Here is a 21,121-nt window from a genome sequence, read left to right as displayed (position 1 = left end):
GGAACCAGTCTGTTATTCCATGTCCAGTTCTAACTGTTGTTTCCTGACCCAAATACAGGTTTCTCAAGAGGCAGGTCAGGTGGTCTGGTATTCCCATCTCATTCAGAATTTTCCAGTTTATTGTGATCCTCACAGTCAAAGGCTTTGGCATCTGTGGACAAGCTAGCCCTAAAACTGACATGGAATTGCAAGGGACCCAGAGGAGCAAGAACGAAGCTGGTGGACCCACAATTCCAGGTACGGCATCCAAGACGGTGTAGTACTGACTCACAAACCAGTGCACAGCAGCTCAGTCCAGAAGCGAGCCCCAGCGTCTGCGGCCCAGCATCTGCGGTCCCAGCGCCTGCGGCCCAGCGTCTGAGGTCCCAGCGTCTGCGGCCATCCATTTACAGCAGAGGCGCCCAGACAACCCTCGGGGGAGGAGTTCAACCAACAGTTGTAGGACCACTGCATCTCCACTAGCAAAGAGTAAGGCTGGACATGCTACCTCACACCATACACCAAATATAAGTCAGAATGGATCCCAGACCAAAATTTAAGAGTTAAAACTATAATATAAAACTCAGAGGAAAACACAGTGCTAACTTCTTAACAATGGATCTGGCAATGGACTCACAGATACGACACCAGAAAGAGAAACAACAAAAGAAGAAAACAGACAAACTGATCTTCATCAAAATCAAAAACATTTGCACTTCAAAGAACCCTATCAAGGGACTTCCCTGATGATCCAGTATTAGGAGTCCACCTGCCAATGCAGAACACGTGGGTTTGGTCCGTGGTCCTGGAAGATTCCATATGCCAAGGGGAACTAAACCCAGGAGTTACACTTCTGAGCCCGCATGCCCACAGCCTGTGCTCCACAAGAGAAGTCACCGCGATGAAAAGTCCACACGCTGCACCAGAGAGAAGCCCCCGCTCACCACAGGAGGGAAAGCCCGTGAGCTGCAACAAAGACCCGGCGCAACCAAAAATAAATGTTGTTTCAAAAAGAACACTAACAGGAAACTGCAAAGATACCTACAAAATGGAGGAAAATGTTTCCTGATCATATATCAATAAGGGATCTGTATCTATATTCTTCAATATATAGAAAATGTTTATAACTCACCACAGAAACAATCTAATTGAAATGGGCAAAGGATTTCTGCAGACATTTCTATAAGGAAGATAACACAAACGGGGAAACCCAAATCAGCAGAACGGCCATGATCAAAGACAGTTAACAACAAGTGTCTGCAAGCACGTGGAGAAGTGGGGCATCTCACACGCTGCTGACAGGAGTGGAAGATGCTACAGCTGCCAGGGAACACAGGCGAGCGGTTCCTAATCAGAGCTACCCCGGGCCCAGCGATTCTACTCCTCGATAGACACCCCAGAGAATGAACACATACATCCATACAAACACTTGTTCATGACTGTTCATAGCAGTGCTAGTCATCATAGCCAAAAAACGGGACCAACAGATAAATGCATAAACAAAACACACTATATTCCTACAATGGAATATTATTTACCATATAAAGGAATAAAATACGCCCCCAGCAGGAAAACAATGTGCACAGGCGCATTCCAGAAGCGTCTAAGCAACATAATCAGAAAGCGCACGGGGACGAGGACCAGCCTGGTGGCGCAGGGGCCGAGACTCTGCACTCCTAATGCAGGGGCCCAGGTTCGATCCCTGCTCAGGGAGCCAGATCCCACACGCCACACCGTGGCCAGAAAAAAATAGGTAATAGAAACACAAATAATTTGTAATCAACGTTATTTAACCTAACATACCCAAAGTATGTACTTCGACACGCAGGCAATGAGCTTAAAGCATTCGTGTGACGCTTCCCTCTCCCTCGCACCGAGCCTTGGGGATCCAGCACGCACTCCACCTGCAGCGGGCTCCCAGCACAGCCACGCGTCTCACCTGCTGAGGAGCTGCACACGGCGCGCGGCTATCCTACGGGAAGGCTGCAGCTCCAGACCTGAGGCATCGGCGGCAGGAGCACTGAGCACAAAGGGGCATGTTAAACAACATCACAAGGATGGAATCAGCAAAATTAACGTTATGGGAAACTTTGGGACAAATACACCAATCTCTTCAAAACTTAACTGCAAGAGAAAAATAGCGACATGGGAATCAATGTACTGAGAATTAACAGATGCCTATCAAGGGCAAGGAAGAGACCATATTTTGTTCCTAACTTGAAATAAGAAATCTGAACAGTGACTGAATATTTACTGACTGAAAGAAATACTTACACTAACTGAAATATTCATATATGAAATATATCTAAGAACCGCTTAAAAATACTTAAGGATGGACTGGAGAGTGGTCATGAGGAGGCAACAGCTGACTCGGGGGACAGGGACACGGGGTGTATCTGCCCACCATGTCTACATCTGAGTAGGTCGGAAAAAGGTCCACATTGGGAGTTCTAATGTATCTATGTGTGCGTGTCTGCATACACAGTACTTACAATGCTGGTAGCCTGCCAAGAGAAGAACCAAGTACCTGGGGGACGAGAGAGGGGGATGTCTCACTCCACATTTCTAGAATCTGAACCATGAAACTAACTCATCTACTCAAAACAAACTCAAACACATGTGCCTGGACTCCACCTACCACGGGGCCAAGCGTGCTCTCTGGCCCCCTGCTCCCCTCCAGCTTTCACCCAGCCACTCTTCACAGCAGCCAGGGTCATCTTTTTAAAATGTGAATTCCTAAAACAATCCCCACAGATGTCTACAGCACTCAGGAGACCACCAACACATCACCACAGTGACAAGGCCCTCCGTAACCCAGCTCAGTGACCTGTCCGGCTTCAGCTCAGGCTGCTCGCCCCTTCTGACCAGTAATATCACTGTGTACAAAGGCTACAGATTCACCCAGCTCATAACCGAGGAAGCTGGGACGTCTATAAAACAAACACCACCTGGCTACCGAAAACGTTAAAAGACACACGCACATGAGATGATCTGTGAAAGAAGAGTGCACGCAACACACACTCACTGATTACCACCACCTGAGACACAAACTTGCACACTCAGATCAGAAATAAACAGATGACAAATATTTGGCATTCTTATGTTTCTAGGTTTCAACTTTTCTTGTAGCTGCTACTGTTGCTGAGTCGCCCAGTCATGTCAGACTTTTTGCAACCCCAGAGATTGCAGCACACCAGGCCTCCCTGTCCCTCACCATCTCCTGAAGTTTGCCCAAGTTCATGTCCCTTGCATCAGTGGTGCCATCCAGCCATCTCATCCTCTGACACCCTCTTCTCCTTCTGCCCTCAATCTTTCCCAGCATCAGGGACTTTTCCAAAGGGATGGCTGTTCGCATCAGAGGACCAAAATACTGGAGCTTCAGCTTCACCATCAGTCCCTTCAACAAGTACTCAGGGTTGACTTCCCTTAAGATTGACTGGTTTGATCTCCTTGCTGTCCAAGGAACTTTCAGGAGTCCTCCAGTACCACAGTTCAAAGGTATCAATTCTTTGGCGTTCTGCCTTCTTTACAGTCCAGCTCTCACAACCATACGTGACCACTGGGAAGGCCATAGCCTCAACTATACCGACCTTTGTCAGCAGAGTAATGTCTCTGCTTTTCAACTCACTGTCTAGGTTTGCCATAGCTTTCCTGCCAAGAAGCAATCGTCTTCTGATTTCATGACTGCAGTCACCGTCTGCAATGATTCTGAGCGCAAGAAGAGGAAATCTGTCACTACTTCCACCTTTTCCCCTTCTATTTGACAAGAAAGAATGGGGCCGGATGCCATGATCTTAGTGTTTTTAATGTTTAGTTTTAGCTCTTTCACTCTCCTCCTTCACCCTCATCAAGAGGTTCTTTAGATCCTCTTTGCTTTCTGCCATTACAGTGGTATTTTTCTAACTTTGCTAAAATGCCTAATTTTTTTTCCTTCTGAAATGTACAACCGAACTTTGCCCTTCCATTTCACATCTTACCTTCTTAGGACCTGTGGCGAACTCATCTTCCTCAAGGAGTTTTTCCCAACGCAAGCCTGCCTGCAGCAATCAGCACAGCAGCCAGGCCTGTTCTTGTTTACCCTCAACTGATTCCATCTCATTTCCTGCTTGGTATTTGCTCTATTACACGCTTAAATTTTGTGAAACCAGACACCAACCTCATAAACTTGCATATCCTCTTACACAGTATCCAGACTAGCACCTCATAAACACAAGGGGCTCAACACTGCCTACAGGCCCTTTGGAAACAGCACTTTAAGCACACCCTGATCAGAACGTACAATCTATTAAAAGTGGGATGCAGAAAGCAGTCCAAAACTGTTCTAAAGTAAAATATCAACTGACAGTTATGTTAGTGGCAAAGTGACATAGGAAATGCCACCTTCGAAGAGTTAAAAGAACCACTTCAATTTTTGTTCTTTAAAATCCAAAACCGCTGAAGAGTTTTTTGTTTCTGTTTTAATAAACAAAAATACCAGAAGTGAAGTAAAGAGGGACAGTGAGTGGGCAGCCCTGGAACTGATGCCCTCTGCAGCACACCTGCGAAGCCTGGACCACCAGGCCCCACTCCTCAACTCCCCGTGCGGTCTGCTGCGGAGCAAGGTCAACTGGGGCCAAACCACCCACTCTCGGAGATAATAGCACCCATCTCACATGGAAAGTCCAATGCATGGCAGAGAACATAAAGTTCCTAAAGAGGAGAGCCCAAAATATGGTTCCCATAAGCTAAATTATTCTAAAAGACGAACTCAATTACAATGTGGTCAAATATACAAACCGGTTTTGTGATACAACAGGAAGCAAAGGCAGGAAGCGGCGCTCTGGCCCTAATGCAGCACTGAGCACGTGTAGGGTCTCCAACAGCTAAGCTACCCAGAGATGTCCTTCTGGGCCTCAGGGCTGGGGTACGTGTACTGCCCTTGCCAACCTCTGTGATGATGCAGAACCACAACCTACACAGGAAGATCTGAGACGGGCAGCCCTTTCCACAGGATAGCTGTGCTGTTAGTACGGGTGAAACTTCTCAAGATTTACTGTAAATACTTCTGATTGCTGGATGCAGAACAGACTCTGCACTCCTTCTCTTATCAAAATTCAGCCAAAGACAAGAACAGGAAAGAGAAACGCGCACTCCACCTAGGAAACACTTGGAACCGCTACAAAAAACATGAATAGGAAGACGGAGGCGAAAGGAACATGAATCACTCCACAGAGCAGAGGAAGGGGAAACCGAGTAAGGTGGTGACTGCTGAGGAGCAGGCTGACTGGCGGGACAATGGAAAGGGTCTGAGAAGGGATGTGGTGCAAAACTCCAAGGAAGGCCCCCAGCCCCTCCACACACTCAGACAAGCACTTTTGCACAGCTACAGACACCAGAAGGTACCACACTTGGGGTGAGTGGCACAAAGAAAGGCAGCAGTGGACAGCTCAGGGAAAGCAGGGGGATTCGGCAAAGGGAAGGCCCTCCCTGCCTCCCTGCCCCTTAATCTGGCTCCAACATCCATCCAGCCAGGCTCCCTCTCTGAGGAAACTAAACCAGAGGACAGTAACATTTGGAGAAGAGCCAACAAAAAACGTTAGTCATCACCCTCCAGTGAAAGCAACAAGGAAACAAGCCCCCCAGTACACTCAGTTTTCCATTTTTAGTATTTTATTCATAAGGATGAATAAACAGCCAAGGAGCACCAGACACTGGAAGAAGGGTCTCCAGCATGAAAGAAAGAAACCAAAAGATATAACAGCAAAGAGGAATGCACAGGAAACAGAAAGTGTGCAGGAAACAAAAATTTTTTTAGTTTTCAAAATTTTAACTACAGTTTTAAAAACTGAAATTAAGAGATAAGCAAAGATGCTATATACATAAAACAAGAACAGGAGGCATTTTAAAAGGAACAAAAAAACAGTAAAGAACATGGTAATATGAAAGACGTTAAAATTTTTTAACAAATTGGAAAATTATCAAATATACTCTCAAAAAGACCAAAAAGATAAAGATGTGATGAAAACATTTTTAAAATTAGAATATTAAGTACAGGAAGTCCAACATTCAAAGAAACTGGAAAAAGAGAAGCTGGTAGAGAACTATCTCAAACACATAATACAAAAACTCCCTATAAATTTAAAGACCTCAATCCCCAGATTCCAGGGCTACTTGGTACCCTGCAGGATAAATGAGAAAGCACTACAACGAAGGCATTTCATGAAAATTACGAAAATCAAGGACACAAAGATCCTAAAAGTTTGATGTGAGAATATGCTTACAAACGATTAATAATCAGGCTGGCGAGTTCCCTGGCAGTCCAGCAGTTAGGACTCCATGCTCTCATTGTGGAGGACCTGGGTTCAATTCCTGGTTGGGGAACTAAAATCCCACAAGCCATACAGTGCAGCCAAAAAACAAAAAAAGAATCAAACTATAGAGCTCTCAATAGCAACAACAAAGACTATAAGACACTTAAATGCCAAGCCCAGCCAAACTGATTCTTTAAGTGTGGCAGGAGAATGAAAACATTTTCAGACATGCAAGTCCCAAAGTCTTGGTCCCAGCAAACTACTGGGAAGCTACTGAAGACTGTTTACCACCACCCCAAAAAAGTGAGTACACAGGGAGTGTGAGAGGCAAGGAAGTGGGCAGAGCCCCAGGGTGGCAGCACGCAGGCCCAGAAAACAAGGCCCCCATCTGGGCTGGGGGGCCTGAGGAGCACTGCGGCATCGGCTGCTGAGCTGACAAGGCTGGGGGGTAAAAAATTAAATTAAGGAGCACTTTACAGAATGAAAGGTGCAGGAACATTATTCCGAGATTCAAAGGGAATCAGGCAAATGAAAAATAAAGCGATTATTAATTCCAGGGAAATAAAAATGTCTGTACAAGGGAAGAAATCGAATCGTGTGTGGCCCACCAGCCAGCTCAGCAAGGCGCAACACTGACCTGATCAGACTGACGAAGACCCTGACACGGGTTTAACCACAACTGTGCGCTGCCTGAACAGGAGCGAGGACAAGAAAACAGAGACCTTAGCGGGAACCCTAACCCCTAAAACTGGTGAATAAAGATAAGACAACACAAACGTATTGCCTAACAACACAAAGTGAAAGTGAAAGTCGCTCAGCAAACCAGAAGTCTCCAGGCCAAAATACCGGAGTGGGTGGCCATCCCCTTCTCCAGGGGATCTTCCCAACCCAGGATTTGAACCCAAGCCTCCCACATTGCAGGTAGATTCTTTACCAGTTGAGCCACCAGGGAAGCCCCATAAGGTAAATGCTAAAGAGAGTCAAGGGGCTGCTACCTCTAGAGAGGACGCAGCTTCTTTACCACCTTCCGGCACTACCTGACTTTCAACCATGCTCATGTGCGTGTCTCTTAAACACAAAAGAAGAGACACACAGTAGCCACCCTGCTAGAAATGCAGAGTTTTCCTGGGAAGGCCCTCCTGCTGAAAGGTAGCATCTTGCTGGGTCAAAAGCCTGAGGTGACCCTGAACACACACTAAACCGAAGGAGCCCCCACTCAGTAATCCACAAAAGGGAAGACATGTTCCAAAAGCACATTTCAAAATCCACAAAACAGGGGGCCTCTCTTCAGTGTGAAAAAGTGGTGACCTTTTTCTAGGTCGAGGAAAGATGAAAAAGTAAATATATGGCCAGATAAATTTCAAACGTCCACTTTCCGGTTTAATCATTTGGCCATTAGAGAACCCTGACACAGTAACCATTTCCGTGATTCAGTGGCAACACTTGACCCCATGCCTAGCCACTGTCCAGGAGTCCCTCCCCGCCCTAACCTGCACCTCCATAATAAACACTCAGGATCACCCACCGAAGCCCAGAGCTTTCATCAGCTTAAAGTGACCACCACAGATACAGCTCAAGGGGCTCTGCAGCCAGGCCACTGCATCCATCTTCTGCACAAGTTCTGTAACCTGGGGCCTCACAGTCCCTGTTCCCTACTGTGCAAACAGGGATGTAATTGTACCCACCTAAAAAATGGCTGTCACACTTTAATGAGGGAATTCATGCAGCTAAGGCAGGGTTGGACACAGGTAAGGGCTTAGGAAAAACAGGCTGTCACTGCCACTGGCTCGGGCAAGCCCTCTAGTCAAGGCTGCCTGTGGAATCAGTGACGTCTGGGGCAATGTGTTCATCAATTATTAATTAAAAACCTACTATGTGCCAGATACCAAACAACTGCTAACTGGATAACTGGCTGGGCCGAGTCACCCAATCGCTCCCAAACCTCGGTTCCCACGTCACTTAACCAGGAAATGGCAGCACCTGCTGCACAGAGCAGAGAAAGGTGAAGGGGAGGACTCACCTAAGGGCCCGCGGTGCCCGGGACCCAGAAGACGCTCAGAAAGCGGTATCGCGATCACTGCTCATCTTCTCTCCTACAAGGGACTGGCGCTTATCTAATTCACCTTTTCCGTTTTGCTCAGCCTAATACACTCCTTGAGTGTTGCAGGTGCTAACAAATACTCTTCACGTTGAACTCAAGAATTTTCTTGCACGTTCTCAGTTTACTTACATCCATACCCCCCAAAAATGCAAGAGAGAAATAAAGAAACGTTAAAAGACGGTGCATTACCCGGATAGAAGTACAGGTCCTACACACCAGATTACTCTAACAGGGTCTTATCACACACCTTGGCTTCCTGATCTTTAGAAGTCCCCGCGGTTATTACTACACAGAAAACCTGGAGTAATTCCACAGAAAAACTGCTAGGTCATCACTTTCTTCAAAACTGGTCCCCCGTGTCAGCCCGGAGAACGCCGTTCCTGCCTTTCCCCAGGCACACCGCCTCCCTCCGGCTTCTCCCTTCTGCGGAAAGCTAGTGGCCCATCTCACAAGAGTTTGCTTTCTCTGCTGCCACGAGCCAGGGAAAACTATTCCCGAGAGCGAGCAAAGGGGAGGCCAGAAACATTAACAAAGGGAGGGCAACTTTTTACATCCAAAGCCAGCGTGAGCACTCTGCCCGGAAATAAACCGAAGTCGTGCGACCGTACTCCTGACAGCCAAGGAGCCGGCAGCTTTGTCCGGGGAGAAGAGCGCCGGCCCGGCCAACTTTTCCTTCAAGACCCAGCCATCCTCTCCGGAACAAAGTGAAAGGTCAGCGGGCGCAGGAGCGGCGCTTGGAGCGCACGGCTTCGCGTCGCCCGCGCCGCCAAGTTGGCGGGCTCGCCCCACTTTCCCTTTTGTCCTCCGCCCCTCCCGCGAAGCTCCCGGTCGCGGCCCGAGGCCCGGGGTCGCGGCACGCCGGGCGACGGCCCTGCCCGAGCCCCTGCCCCGCCCGCCCCTCGCCACCCGCCCGCCCGCACAAAGCGCGCCCCGCGCAGCGCGGCCCGGACGCCCGGCCGCCTCGGCCCGGCCTCGGCCTGAGGCGCCGCGGCGGCGGTGGGGAGGCGCCCGCCCGCGCGCCCCGTAACCCGCCCGCGCCCCCGCCCGCGCGCCCGCCGCACCCGGCCCGCCGGCCCGCGCCGCCCCCGCCGCGCCCGTGCCGCCCGCGCCCGCCGCCGGCCCGCTCCTCACCTCGGCATCGGCGGCGGCCATGGCCCGGGCCCGCAGCGTGGCCCCGCCCCTCCCGCGCGCCATCGCCCCGCCCGCTCCTCAAGGCCCGGGGCGGGGCGGGGCCGGTCGCCCGCGTCTGCGCCTGCGCGCGCCCCCGCGCCTGCGCACTGCGGCCCGGGAGCGGCGTCCGCAGCGCGGGCCTGTGCGGGCCGGAACCGGGCGGACGGCGGCAGCGGGGGCGGGGCCGCGCGCGGCGGGCTTCCGGGGTCCGAGCGGCTCCGGACGCCGGCCCGTCGCGGTCTTCCCGCCCGCGCGGTCCCCTCTCGCTCTGCGTAGGCGCTCTGGCGGGCCGGCCGGGGTGCGGAAGGACCCCTGACCTCTCACCCCGGACACACATCGGTTCCGTCGGCCTTCGTAGGAGGCGGACCCCGGCTTGCGTCCTAGGGCGGTGCCCGCGCGGGGGGTTGTGCCCGGGTGGGAGGGGCGCCCCATTTGCGGCTGCGTCCGGTTAGGGAGAAGGGTCCGGCTACGGGCCGGGGATGCTCCGGTGGTGGGGCTCGCCTGTCCTTACTGAGAAGGCAACCCTGAGCGGGAGAGGTGAAGCCCCCCGGCGGAGGGCTGCCCCCGTTGGCAGTGCTGCCTTGGGGGAGGCGTCTCAGTTAGTGTGAATGCCCTTGCGCCGGGGTGCTCGGCCCGGGGCATTTCCGGACTGTGGGGATGATGCTCTGATTCAGGAAGATGCCCCGTATACGGCTGCGCTTTGGCTGGGGACAGTGTCCTGTTTGGGAAGTGTGGGCAGTGTCCCATTGCGGGGGGATTGTCTCTTTGGGGGGCGCTCTGGTTAAGGAAAATGCCTGGCTTATACAAGGGGAGTGAGATGCTCCAGTTTGGAGGTGGCCCCAGATGGGCAGCCTCTCGGATCACCCCAGCCTTCCTGCAGGCCACCCAGTTGCGCACAGGGTGAGACCTTTGCAGCGCACCCAAGCAGCCTTCACTGGACAGCACCACACAAGCCGGCCTGGGCCACCCACTCTGCATGGCTCCACCTGTTTCTTCCATCCCCTGGCAGTTGAGAGAAGCAGCATAGACTGAAATCGCGGTTCTCTGGCCGGTCCTCACGACAGGAACTGAGGAGATCCCAAGTCAGAAGCTAATCTGAGTCTGGGCCTCGGGGCTGTGAGGGTTCAATCTCGTGGAAACCTGGCATTGAGAGTGCCCACAGCTGCAGAGGAGGCAGTGGGCGACCCTAAATAACCAAGGAAACCTTTCCCAGGTTTAGGGGGTGGGGGGCAACCTAAGTCAACTTCTGACAGGCCGGGAACCCCAAGCTCTGTCTGGAGCCTCTGGAGAGGCGGCTCAGGAGTTGTCCTCTGGCCTGCACAGCCAAGCTAGCCTTCGCCTACACCTGCCTCTCTGGCACCATCTCCGTCTGCACTCCTGCCTTGGGCCCTAGTCTGCCCCTTCTCTGAAACACTTTTTTCTCAGGTATCTGTGGCTCACTTCTTGACAATCCTTAGGTCTTAAATACCACCTCTTCAGGGAAGTGTATCCTTGCCCCTACTTAAAAATACTACTGCATCGCAAAACTTCCTTATTTTACTCCATAGCATTCCATTGCCATATTGTCTGTCTTCCCCACTAGAATTCAAGTCCAAAAGGTCAGGGATTTTTGTTTTGTGTGCCCTAGTACCTAGAACAATGTTAGGCATGCAGGAGACAAAATAAATATTTGTTGAAAGAATAAATGAGTTAAGATGTGGAAAAAAGTCTTTTACTAGGCAAATATTGACCGTAAATGAATGTGTCAGAAGTACGCAATGCTCGGGTCAGCCCAATCCACCCTACGCTGATATTATCCCTGCTCACTGATGACACATTACGTGTTGTCCCTGTGACTGTCAGGTCAGTACTGAGAGATGGACATCACTTTTATCCATGGTCTTGTCAGTGAGCAAAATAAAAGAGAGTGGGGGTTGCCTTCCAGGTTATACTACTGTCAAGAAGCAGAGATGGGATTTGAAACAGGTAGTCTCAACTGAGGCTACAGCTTCTAGTAGATATTTCACAGGTTATCCTGCTTGAAGCATGTTTTGTGCTTTTCTCCAATATTCATCTTCTCCTTGTCCCGCAAACAGTAAAGTCAAGTTTTAGGGTACATGGCTGCCTGCACATTTCCAGGTAGGGTGGCCAATGGAATTTGCAAAAGTGATACTACTGTCCCCCAGAAAGTGGGAGGTGCAGGCCTGGTAACCTGGATGATAGAACTGCCAACCTAAACCCAGAGGTGTCACCCTCGACTTGAGAATAACAGCTATGCCATCTCCAGACTATTAAATGTGCAAGAAATAATCTATCATGTTGTGGGGGGTGGGGAGGGTAGAAGACACTCGACTTGTCCCCTCGTAGTCCCATGAGCTTATCATAAAGTTAACTGACACACCTAGCCAAAGTGACTCCTTCACCATATGTCAGAGCTGGAATTTGAACCTGAAGTCATACCACCCCCAGGGGCTCCCAAAGCACACCAGGATCCTGGCCCTGCAGGACTTTTACGGGCGCTCTGGAACTCTGCAAAATGCCCCTTTGGGAAACCCTGCCTTTTTATTTGTTCCTGGGTTCCTTGCGTCCTAAGTCCTAAGTCAACTTCTGACAGGCCGGGACGACAGTCCTTTACAGACCCCGGGAGCGGGCTTGTGTGTTCACACAGGGATGGGAGTCGAGAAGCTGAACCCCTCCGAACTAGACTTGGTTGCGGTGCCAACAGGGACCGATTTTGAGGGCAAAGGCAAGGGACTTGGGGAAGCCTCACCCTGACTGGATTTCCTCTGGCGCGCGAGGTCTAAACTGCATTTCCTGGAGTGACTGGTGCTAACAAAATGGAACAGGGGAGGCCTTCTCACCTTATCACAAGGCTACTTTAAGTTGACGCTGAGGTTCGACATGCAAGCTGCCTCCGAAGTCACATCCTGAAGCAGAACCGGGAGGCCAAAGGCCAGCCCCAGCCCTTGTTAATCGCCACTGCTGCTTAGCCCGAAGCGACCAACAGCCACGGTCCGGACGAAGATGCCCGGAAGCATAAGGGACCCAGAGAGGAAAGGAGGGGCACCACGGAGGGTGAGGGCGGGGCCAAGAAGGGGCATGTCCTGGATGGAAAGGCGAGTGGGCGTGCCCAGCAGGAGGGGTGTGGTGATGAGAAGGGCGTCTCCAGCGGGGGTGTGATGAGGGGCGTGTCCAGTGGGAGGGGCTGGGTACACCCCAGGTCAGGGCGAGCCAACCCTTCATGACCCAATAGACTAGTCCACTAGGCTCCTCAGTCCATGGCAATCGCCAGGCAGGAATACTGGAATGCGTTGCCATGCCCTTCTCTAGGGGATCTTCCCAACCAAGGGATCAAACCCATGGTCTCTTGCATCTCCTGCATTGGCAGGTGGTTCTTTACCACTAGCGCCACCTGGGAAGCCCAATACCCCCTTACTGGAGGGGAACACAGACCCTGCAGAGGAGGGCCCCATCAGGCCACTGTGCCCAGCTCTACAAATGAAGCACTTTATTTACACCGCGTCTCTCTAGGCCCCAACCCCCTGGGAGAGGCCGACTGCTGGGGAGCTGAGGAGGCTGGCCGGGGCAGAGGCTGGTCCGGAGGTAGAGGCCGCGGGAAGAGCGGGCAGCAGCGGGTCCTGAGTGGGCCGGGCCAGGCCAGGAGTGAAGGCACGAGGTCCTGGGAGCCCAGTCCCAGGGCAGAGGGCCGCCCATCCAGATGAGGTGGCATGGGGTCAGCTCCCCGGGGTCAAGCCAGGGTCCACACCACCACAGCTCTGCTCGTAGGACGGCGGGGCCTCTGCGGGGAGACAGCCAGGTCTGCATGGGGCCCGGGGCACTCCCTCCCCGCCAGGCCCCAGGCCTCCACTCACCATAGGGGTAGCCCCACGAGCTGTACTCCGGGGGGAGGATCAGGGTGCTGGAGGTGGGCACCGGACCTCCACAACCCTCTGCAAAGTAGGGCACAGTGGCACCTGTGGAGATGCACAAGGGAGGGGGCAGAGGGTGTGGGGCGGGGCTGCCATCCTGAGGACGGGGTTCTGGGGCACTGTGGGGCACAGAGCCAAGGGCTGCAGGCGGCTGCTGCTGCTGGGAGTGGCTCTTGGTGGAGAGAGAGACAGGATCGGAGAAGAAGTGAGGGCCGCTGGCCACAGCCTCTGCCTCCTCCTGGGGCGGTGCTGAGGGCACCACCAGGCCGGGGCCTGGCCGGGGGCTCAGTGGGACGTGGTTCACAGCAATGTTGCCGATGAAGACCGGGAGCGTCACAACAGCTTCCGGTTGTTTCAGGGAGACCTAGGGAGGTTGCGCACGTGAGGAGCCCGGCTGCGGCCCCTCCTCCCACCCCACCCCTGACCCCTACCACCTGCAGATAGTAGTCCACATGGATGAGGCTGCAGCCCGGCAGGGCGGACTGGGGCAGGGCGGGCACCAGGACCTGCTCCTGCCACTGAGCCCGCCGCCAGGCCTTGACACCGGCCCCCTCCACCTCGGCGATGGTCCGCACGTCGTAAATCCAGCGCTTGGCCTTGTAGGACACTTTCTGGGGAAGGTCCAGCCTGTGAGCCTAGGCAGGCCAGCCACCCGCCCCTCCTCTGCCCCATGGGGATGGGGCCCAGCAGCCATGGGGACGCTGACCTGCAGCAGACTGGCCACCACCGGGCTGGTGTCCTTGCCTGACTGGTTCTCAATGTCCGCCTGCAGCCGCAGCACCTGCCCTACCACGTAGCCTCGGAGGTCAGTGCTGGCTGTGAGGACCACGCTGCCCGTCTTCACCAGCTTGTAGGAGAACTTCTTGGTGGTGGAGGCCACATTGGGTTGCTTGGGAGGAGAGCAGGGAAGGGGTTTGGCGGGTGTGGGCAGGCAGGATCCCCGGGGTCAGTTCAGAACTGAGGCTGCTGCTTCCACAGGTGGCCTCACCTGTGCTGGGGACAGGGCATCAGACAAGGGTGGGAGCCACCCGGCAGGCCACTGCCCCAGGCTCACCTCGATGTCTGGGATGCTGTTCAGGTTCAGGGGGCTCAAGATGTAGAACACACAGCTGCACTGGTGGTCCTTGGAAAAACGTGGTGTGTCGATGGTGGCCCGAACCTGGTGTACAATCTTCCCGAAAGGGCCCTCAAAGGACGTGGGAGCCGTGGCTGGAGAGAGAGCAGGGACTGAGGTCCCACTGTCCCCCACCTCCCACCCGCCCTCCCCAACTGCCACCGCCAGGCCGGGCCGGGCTCTCACCAGGAAGCAGGAACTGGAAGGGGAAGCTGTGCTCTCCAGCAGGCAGGCTCCCTGAGGACACGAGAGAGGTGGGGAGAGGGGACAAGGCGCCATCACAGGGCCCAGGGCAGAAGCATGCCCTGCAGCTGACAAGCTCCCACTGCACCCATCCAAACCCGGGAGGAACTGGCCCCCTTCAGCCCCCAGCCCCCAGCAGGCAGTGCCCTGTTCCTGCCACCAAGAGAAACCCGGGGAGAGGGTGGGCCAGTGCGGGGAGGCCGGAGGCAGGTAGGAAAGTAGGGGGACAGACAGACCCATCTCAGTTGGAGGAGGTGATGGGTGGGTTCCAGACTCACCCTTGTCAGCCAGAGACAGAGCGCTGTTGAAGTAGCTCTCCTCCACCACCCAGGCCGAGTCGTTGGCCTTGTTGGAGACCCTGCAGGACCCCGTGCAGGTCACACGGATGGCTGCAAGGCAGGGCCAGTGTGAGTCCCAGGCAGGTGCCGGCCTTGGCCCCTCCCTAGCCCCAGCACAGGCATTCAGGCAGGACTGATGGGACCCAGAATCACCCAGCTAGGCTCCGGGACGGCCAGCGCATGACCGGCTGCCCTCCAGAGGTCACCGCCTGCCTCTCCCACATCCCGAGGTGCTCCCACCGAGCCAGGGTGCTGAGGTGCAGGGCTCCAGCCGTCCTGCAGTCCAGAACAGGAAGGCCCCAAGGGTCACCCAGATGACCCCTGGGCAAACCCCAGCACCTTGACCCCTCACCAGACCAGAGAAAACCCCTTCCCTACAGGGGAAGCTTAGGAAACCTTTGGTGAACAGAGGTGGGTGGGGCAGCCCCACCTTCCTGCTGCCTCACAGGCATGTCAGTTAGGCTGGGAGGCACCCCTCCAGGCACCAGGAAGCTACCTATTAGCCCTCATGCAGCAGGAATGTGGTCAGACACGCCTGAGAAAATAGGAGACCAGCAGTCTGGCACGCGAGAGGGTGGGGACACCTTGGCTCCTGGGCCAGAACTGCCCAGGAGTGTTGATTTCTGCATTGGGGTGGCTGGGCCTTCCCCCTGCTCCCAGGGAAAGCCCGCAGACAGGAAGCAGGCAGCAGGTCACTGCCGCTGTCCAGGCTGTGCTCAGGAACTCGAACTGCTCAGTCCAGAGCCCACTACTGCAGTCGGAAGGCCGTGGCTGGACCAGCCCCAGCTGAGGCTGGCCGCAGGCCGGGGGGTGGGGACTCAGTGACAGGTAGCCCCGTGGCTCCCTCCTTTCCTTCCTCTCCCTGCAAGCTGAGTCAAGACCAAAGATTGAGCCTGCCTGCCAGCCGCCCTTCCTCCCCTGACCTGATGGATTAGTGAAGGAAGGCAACTCGGAATCTGATACCTTCCTGATGAAGCCACCAGGCAGAAGGTGGCATCTCGAGTGCCCGGGGTAGGGGAAGCAGCAGCGCTGGCTCTGTCCCCAGCTCCCCAGGCGGGCCCCACCTTGCTGACAGGGGACAGGCCTCCCTAGGGTCACCCACAGTGCATTGGGCTGCCCTCCATGAACCCCTGGCTCCCCCTCCACCCCGTTGGCACTGCCAGTGACTGGCCTCAGCCTCCATGCCAGCCCAGCATCACCACTAGGACCTCAGCCCTAATTCCTCATCTCTGCTCCACCAGCCATCCCCTCTGAGGGCCAGACCTGGAACTGTTCCCACACTGGAAGTCTGAACACCAGCAGCACTCCTACAGACCAGCGCAGCCCAGGAGACACAGCCGGGAACAGCAAAGGGGAAGCCGGACTGGAAGGCTGACTGGAAGGCTCCCTAGTGGATTCCAGACACTACACTGCTTGAAACACTCCCCGTGGAGAGGGCGTGTCCCCCCTTGAATCAGGCTGCCCCGAGAACACTGGGAACAATAGAATATGCTGGAAGAAGTGCAGTGGTCCCTAGGGTGGCCCGGTGCCGGCCGGGCACTGTCAAGTGACCCCAGTGGATGGACACAGAGCTGAAGAACCACCCTGCAGACTTCTGCCCAAAATCTTGACTCACAACAGCAGGAGTTAAAATGGTTGCTTTAAAAAAAAAAAAAAATGGTTGCTTTAAACCACTTAGTTTAGGGGTGGTTTGTTACTTAGGGGTGACTGTTGCATAGCAGCAGATAAAGGAATAGCTGTCTAACCTCACTAGAATTCAAGGAAACTCAGATGACATACCATTTTAACCCATCAGGTTGACAAATGTTGTTTGACCTGTTACAAGCAGGTATTAATAGAAAGACCCTTGCTTATGGGAGTCAGACTGTCGGCTGACACAGGAGCTTGGAGACAAAGCCAAAAGATCTGTGCAAGTTTTACACAGAGGTTCCAGGGGTCCAGTAGTTCCCCTTAGAATCCCACCCTGTTTACTCAGGAGCCTCCAGCAACACTCCTCGTAACAGCAAACCATCTAGGCACAGCCCCCAGGTCCAACAGCAGGGCGGCGAAACCAGGCACGCACTCAGCCAGAAGCCAGTTCCAGAATTAAAGTGAACAAGCCACGGTGGCACCTGGCCCCAGAAAAACAAGACTGACCCTTGGTTATCCCAGGCAGGCCTGAACTGTTTAACCTTCCCCATGATCGTGCCACGGCCTCCTCTGCAAACAGGCTGAGACCCCTTCGGGGACCCTGCCTGCGGGAGCCATCACCAGCCTGGAGTCAGAAGGCCCATCCCTACTCATGCTCTCCTCCGCAGGGGGAACTGCAGGTCTCCTCGGTCCTCCAAGGAGAACCATCATGTGGATCCTGTGCCAGAGTGACTTCTGGAACTTCTTGAGCCAGCACGCTCACCTGTCCAGCAGCCCTCCTCCTAGGCACCACCTGCAGTCTGACCATGAGGATCTCTGTGTGTCCCTGCCTCCGCCAGCTCCCACAGACCTGGGGCGGCCCAGCCTCCGCCGCATCCTCTCACTGCAACTCTGGCCAGAGAGCCGCTTCCCTCTGTCGTGTTTCCAAATCGGTAACACCAGAGGAATGACAACACCCACCTCCCAGTGTTGCTGGGACCCGAGGACTCGTGGGTTGGTCCTTGGGAAGTGGGAAAGGCCTCTGGCCCAGGGTGAGAGCCCAGTGAGTCGCCAGAGCCAGGGGCTGTGCTGCTGTCGTCCAGGCATCGCCCTCCCTTGTCGAGAGCAGAACACAGGGCAGCCCTGCCTGACCCCCGGCCTGACCCTCCGACTGGGCTGGACCCAGATTCCAGGAAAGCACCTCCTTCCCCAGCTGTCTTCCACATCAGCTCCCAGGGCTGACTGCAGATCAGCACTGACTGTCTTCAGTCAAGTGCTTAGAGGCCTGCTGCCTCCCAGCCTCCATGTCCTGCTAGGGGCCTCCCTGTTGCATCACTGGCTGGTTGCAGGAGCTCAGTTCAGTTCACTTCAGTTCAGTCACTCAGTCGTGTCCTACTCTGTGACCCCAGGGACTGCAGCATGACAGGCTTCCCAGTCCATCACCAACTCCCGGAGTTTACTCAAACTCATGTCCATTGAGTCTGTGATGCCATCCAACCATCTCATCCTCTGTCGTCCCCTTCTCCTCCTGCCTTCAATCTTTCCCAGCATCAGGGTCTTTTCCAATCAGTCAGCTCTTCGCATCAGGTGACCAAAGTATTGGAGTTTCAGCTTCAACATCAGTCCTTCCAATGAATATTCAGGACTGATTTCCTTTAGGATGATTTCCTTTAGGATGGAAATCCTAAGGATCCTGCTCCTATGGATGCAGGAGTTCAACAAGTATCTTTTAAGTGAAAGTTTAAAAAAACCATGGGGGGCTTCCCTGGTGGCTCATTTGGTGAAGAACTCACCTGCAAATGCAGGAGACAAGAATTTGATGCCTGATCCAGGAAGATCCCACTTGCCTCAGAGCAACTAAGCCTGAGCACCACAACTACCGAGCCTGTGCTCTAGAGGCCAAGAGCTGCAACTACTGAAGCTCATGCTCCTTAGAGCCAGTGCTCTTCAACAAGAGAAGCCGCCGCAGTGAGAAGCCAGAGCACTGCAACTAGAGAGCAGCCCCTGCTTGCCACAAGTAGAGCAAAGCCGGTGCAGCAGTGAAGACCCAGCACAGCCATAAATAAATACAAAAAATTAAAATTAAAAAAAACCACAGTCTTTCCTCTCTCACCCCTAGGCCCGGCCAGAGGGCATCCCCTCTCCCCCTGGGGGGCAGCCTGAATAAAACCCTCTCTGGCCCGAGGCCACCTGCTCCTCCTTGTCCCAGGGCTCTGGGAGCACCCTTACAGTCAGGACCATCAGCAGGGTCTCCTTCAGCCTGCTGTGACCCAGCTGTCCGTTTACCCACATCCCACCCACCATGTGGAGGCTGGAAGGCTCTGCCCAACCCAGGTTAGTCACACAAAGCTCGGGCCACTCCTCCACTGTAGTCGCCCTGGACCCCAGCTACGGAGGACAGCAGATCAGCAGGCCAGGTGGAGAGCCCCGTGTGGGGTCTCACAGGGCCTACCTGTCCTCAGGCCACAGGCCTGCCCCTCCTTTCCGTGCCCTGCCGGCTGCACTCACCTCACCACCAGCTTGTGCCACACAGAAAAGATGCACCAGCCGCGGAGCCCCTGCCAACCACACCTACCCGACTAACCCAACCCCAAACTCCAAGTGTGGAGACATTAAAGAGGCCACAGGTTATGGGGAGGGGGGTCCCACCTGTCCAGGATGAGGCAGTAGCTGCCCAGGAAGAAGGGCAGCGGCTCTCTGTCCTCAGGGGGCACCCCACGAGCTGAACGGTTAACCCCACGGGCGAGCCTGGAGGTCCAGAAGGAAGCCCCTGCAGCTGTGGTTCTGGCCAATCAGCGAGAGGTAGCGAAGCGCCCCAGGACGGGCACACCACACAGCCTCACACTCAGCGCCGGGCTCAGGAAAGAGGCCCCGCCCCTGGCTACGTCCTCCTCCACCGCCCGGGTGTGAGGCCCCTCACAGGGCCCCGTCCACACCTCAGGCAGCAGACCAGGCCGGCGCCGTCGGGAGCCCTAGCAAGGGCCGCCGCAGCAACCGGATCCCGAGTCTCAAAGTCCCAGATGTCTGCGCCAGCAGAGAGACCGGATCTGAGGGCTCAGGTTCGGGTCCCAGATGCTCCCTGGGCCGGGGGCCTGCGGCGCGCGGGGATCAGCAAGACCCCCTCAGCCCTCAGGGCCTGGCTGGGTGTGGGCAGTGCCCCGCGGCTCGGCCGGGGACCCGCACACTCGGGGGGCTGCCTGAGCGTCTGGGGGAGAAAGCGACCGCGGTCCGGGCTCGAGAGGAGGGCCCAGCAGGTGCCGGGCGCAGTGGATCAGAGACCCGACAGGGAAGGTCAGGTCGGAGGCGTCGCGGGTCCAGGTCAGAGCGGCCTTCGGCAAACCAGATGGGCTCGAAGCCCCGGCCCCGAGTCTTCCCTTGGCGGAAGGACAGGAAGGGCAGATGCGGAAGGACTGGGCCACCCTGGCTTCCCTGCTCCGCCCCGCCCGGCGCCGGCCTCCCACCCCGCGGCCCGCCGCCCTCCCGGCAGCCCCGCAGCCCTCCCCGCGCTCGGACGGGCGCCCCTGGCCTCGCAGGTCCCGGGCCCCGCGCCCGCTCGGCCGCTCCTGAGCGCCGCCCGCCCGCCGCAGGTGCGGCCCTCCCCGGACCCCGCGCCCACCTCGGAAGGGCAGCGGCGCCGCCAGGCGCACGCGCACAGTCCCCACCAGCGGCTCCCCCGGGCTGTAGACTACGCGGCCGTGGTTCAGGCGGACCTCGAAGAGCTGCACCCGCCCCATACCGCGGCCCTGCGGGGCGGCCGCGCCGAGCCTCCTACGCCCCCACCCCGCCGGCGCCGCGGCCGCCGCGCTCCCAGCCCCGCCCGCTCGCCCGCCGGACACGCCCCGACACGCCCCGACACGCCCCCTCCAGCCACACCCCCGACACGCCCCGTTCGTCCAGGCCACGCCCCACCATCGCCACGCCACGCCCCCTCCAGCGTTCACACCCCACTCCCCGCGCCCACGCCACGCCACGCCACGCCCCTCGTCGCCCCCGCCACTTCCCCTAGCCTCCACGCTCCCTCCCCTACAACGTTCGCACCCCCGCTTCCGCGCCCCGCCCCCTAGCCTGTCAGGCCACTCCCCGGCCGTTCCCCACTCTTGTCCCCAGCCCTCCCTCCTCCCGGTCTCCCAAACGGCCCCGCCGGCTCCAGCCCTGCCCCCAGCCGCGCCTGGATCGGTCCGCCCGGCCCCCGCCCACCCCCCGGCCTCTCCCCACCCACTCCCCGGCCCGCCGAGCGCAGCTCCTGCGCAGCTCCAGCGCAGCTCCAGCGCAGCTCGCGGGAGCCCGGCGCACCTGCGCCCCCTGCCGCCCCACCTGTCAAGGGGCGGCCCGGGCAGACCCCCAGCCCAGGCTCCGCCGAGGGGTTCCCC

The 21,121-nt window shown here is 56.0% G+C and overlaps 2 protein-coding genes across 4 annotated transcripts in view; both read right to left on the bottom strand.

Annotated features, from left to right (window-relative positions):
* EHMT1 (euchromatic histone lysine methyltransferase 1) overlaps window positions 1-9,587 on the bottom strand; it is a 106,473-nt gene extending 96,886 nt beyond the window's left edge. Inside the window, exon 1 of one of the 2 annotated variants that reach the window (XM_043470314.1) lies at window positions 9,502-9,587. In XM_043470314.1, coding sequence (XP_043326249.1) covers window positions 9,502-9,564 — 63 coding nt within the window. In that variant the 5' untranslated portion in view covers window positions 9,565-9,587. Of the gene's footprint in view, window positions 1-8,289; window positions 8,517-9,501 lie in introns of those variants that run through there. The other variant, XM_043470316.1, reaches the window with a different exon arrangement.
* Window positions 9,588-13,012: 3,425 nt separating this feature from the next.
* Window positions 13,013-20,574, bottom strand: ARRDC1 (arrestin domain containing 1). 2 transcript variants are annotated; one of them, XM_043470318.1, is made up of 8 exons: window positions 20,368-20,572; window positions 15,084-15,194; window positions 14,749-14,799; window positions 14,503-14,657; window positions 14,155-14,337; window positions 13,883-14,059; window positions 13,392-13,812; window positions 13,013-13,318 (listed from the first exon to the last, which is right to left on the bottom strand). In XM_043470318.1, exons 1-8 carry the CDS (start codon window positions 20,483-20,485, stop codon window positions 13,254-13,256), a joined length of 1,281 nt encoding a protein of 426 aa, XP_043326253.1. In that variant the 5' UTR covers window positions 20,486-20,572; the 3' UTR covers window positions 13,013-13,253. The 2 variants fall into 2 exon arrangements, with proteins under 2 accessions (XP_043326253.1, XP_043326252.1); XM_043470317.1 differs by having other exon boundaries at window positions 13,392-14,059; window positions 20,368-20,574.
* Between the last annotated feature and the right edge of the window lie 547 nt (window positions 20,575-21,121).

This window comes from Cervus canadensis, chromosome 5 (assembly GCF_019320065.1).
Source record: "Cervus canadensis isolate Bull #8, Minnesota chromosome 5, ASM1932006v1, whole genome shotgun sequence".
Lineage (NCBI taxonomy): Eukaryota > Metazoa > Chordata > Mammalia > Artiodactyla > Cervidae > Cervus > Cervus canadensis.
Note: the sequence above shows the minus strand (reverse complement) of the source record. Positions and strands in the feature narration are given on the sequence as shown.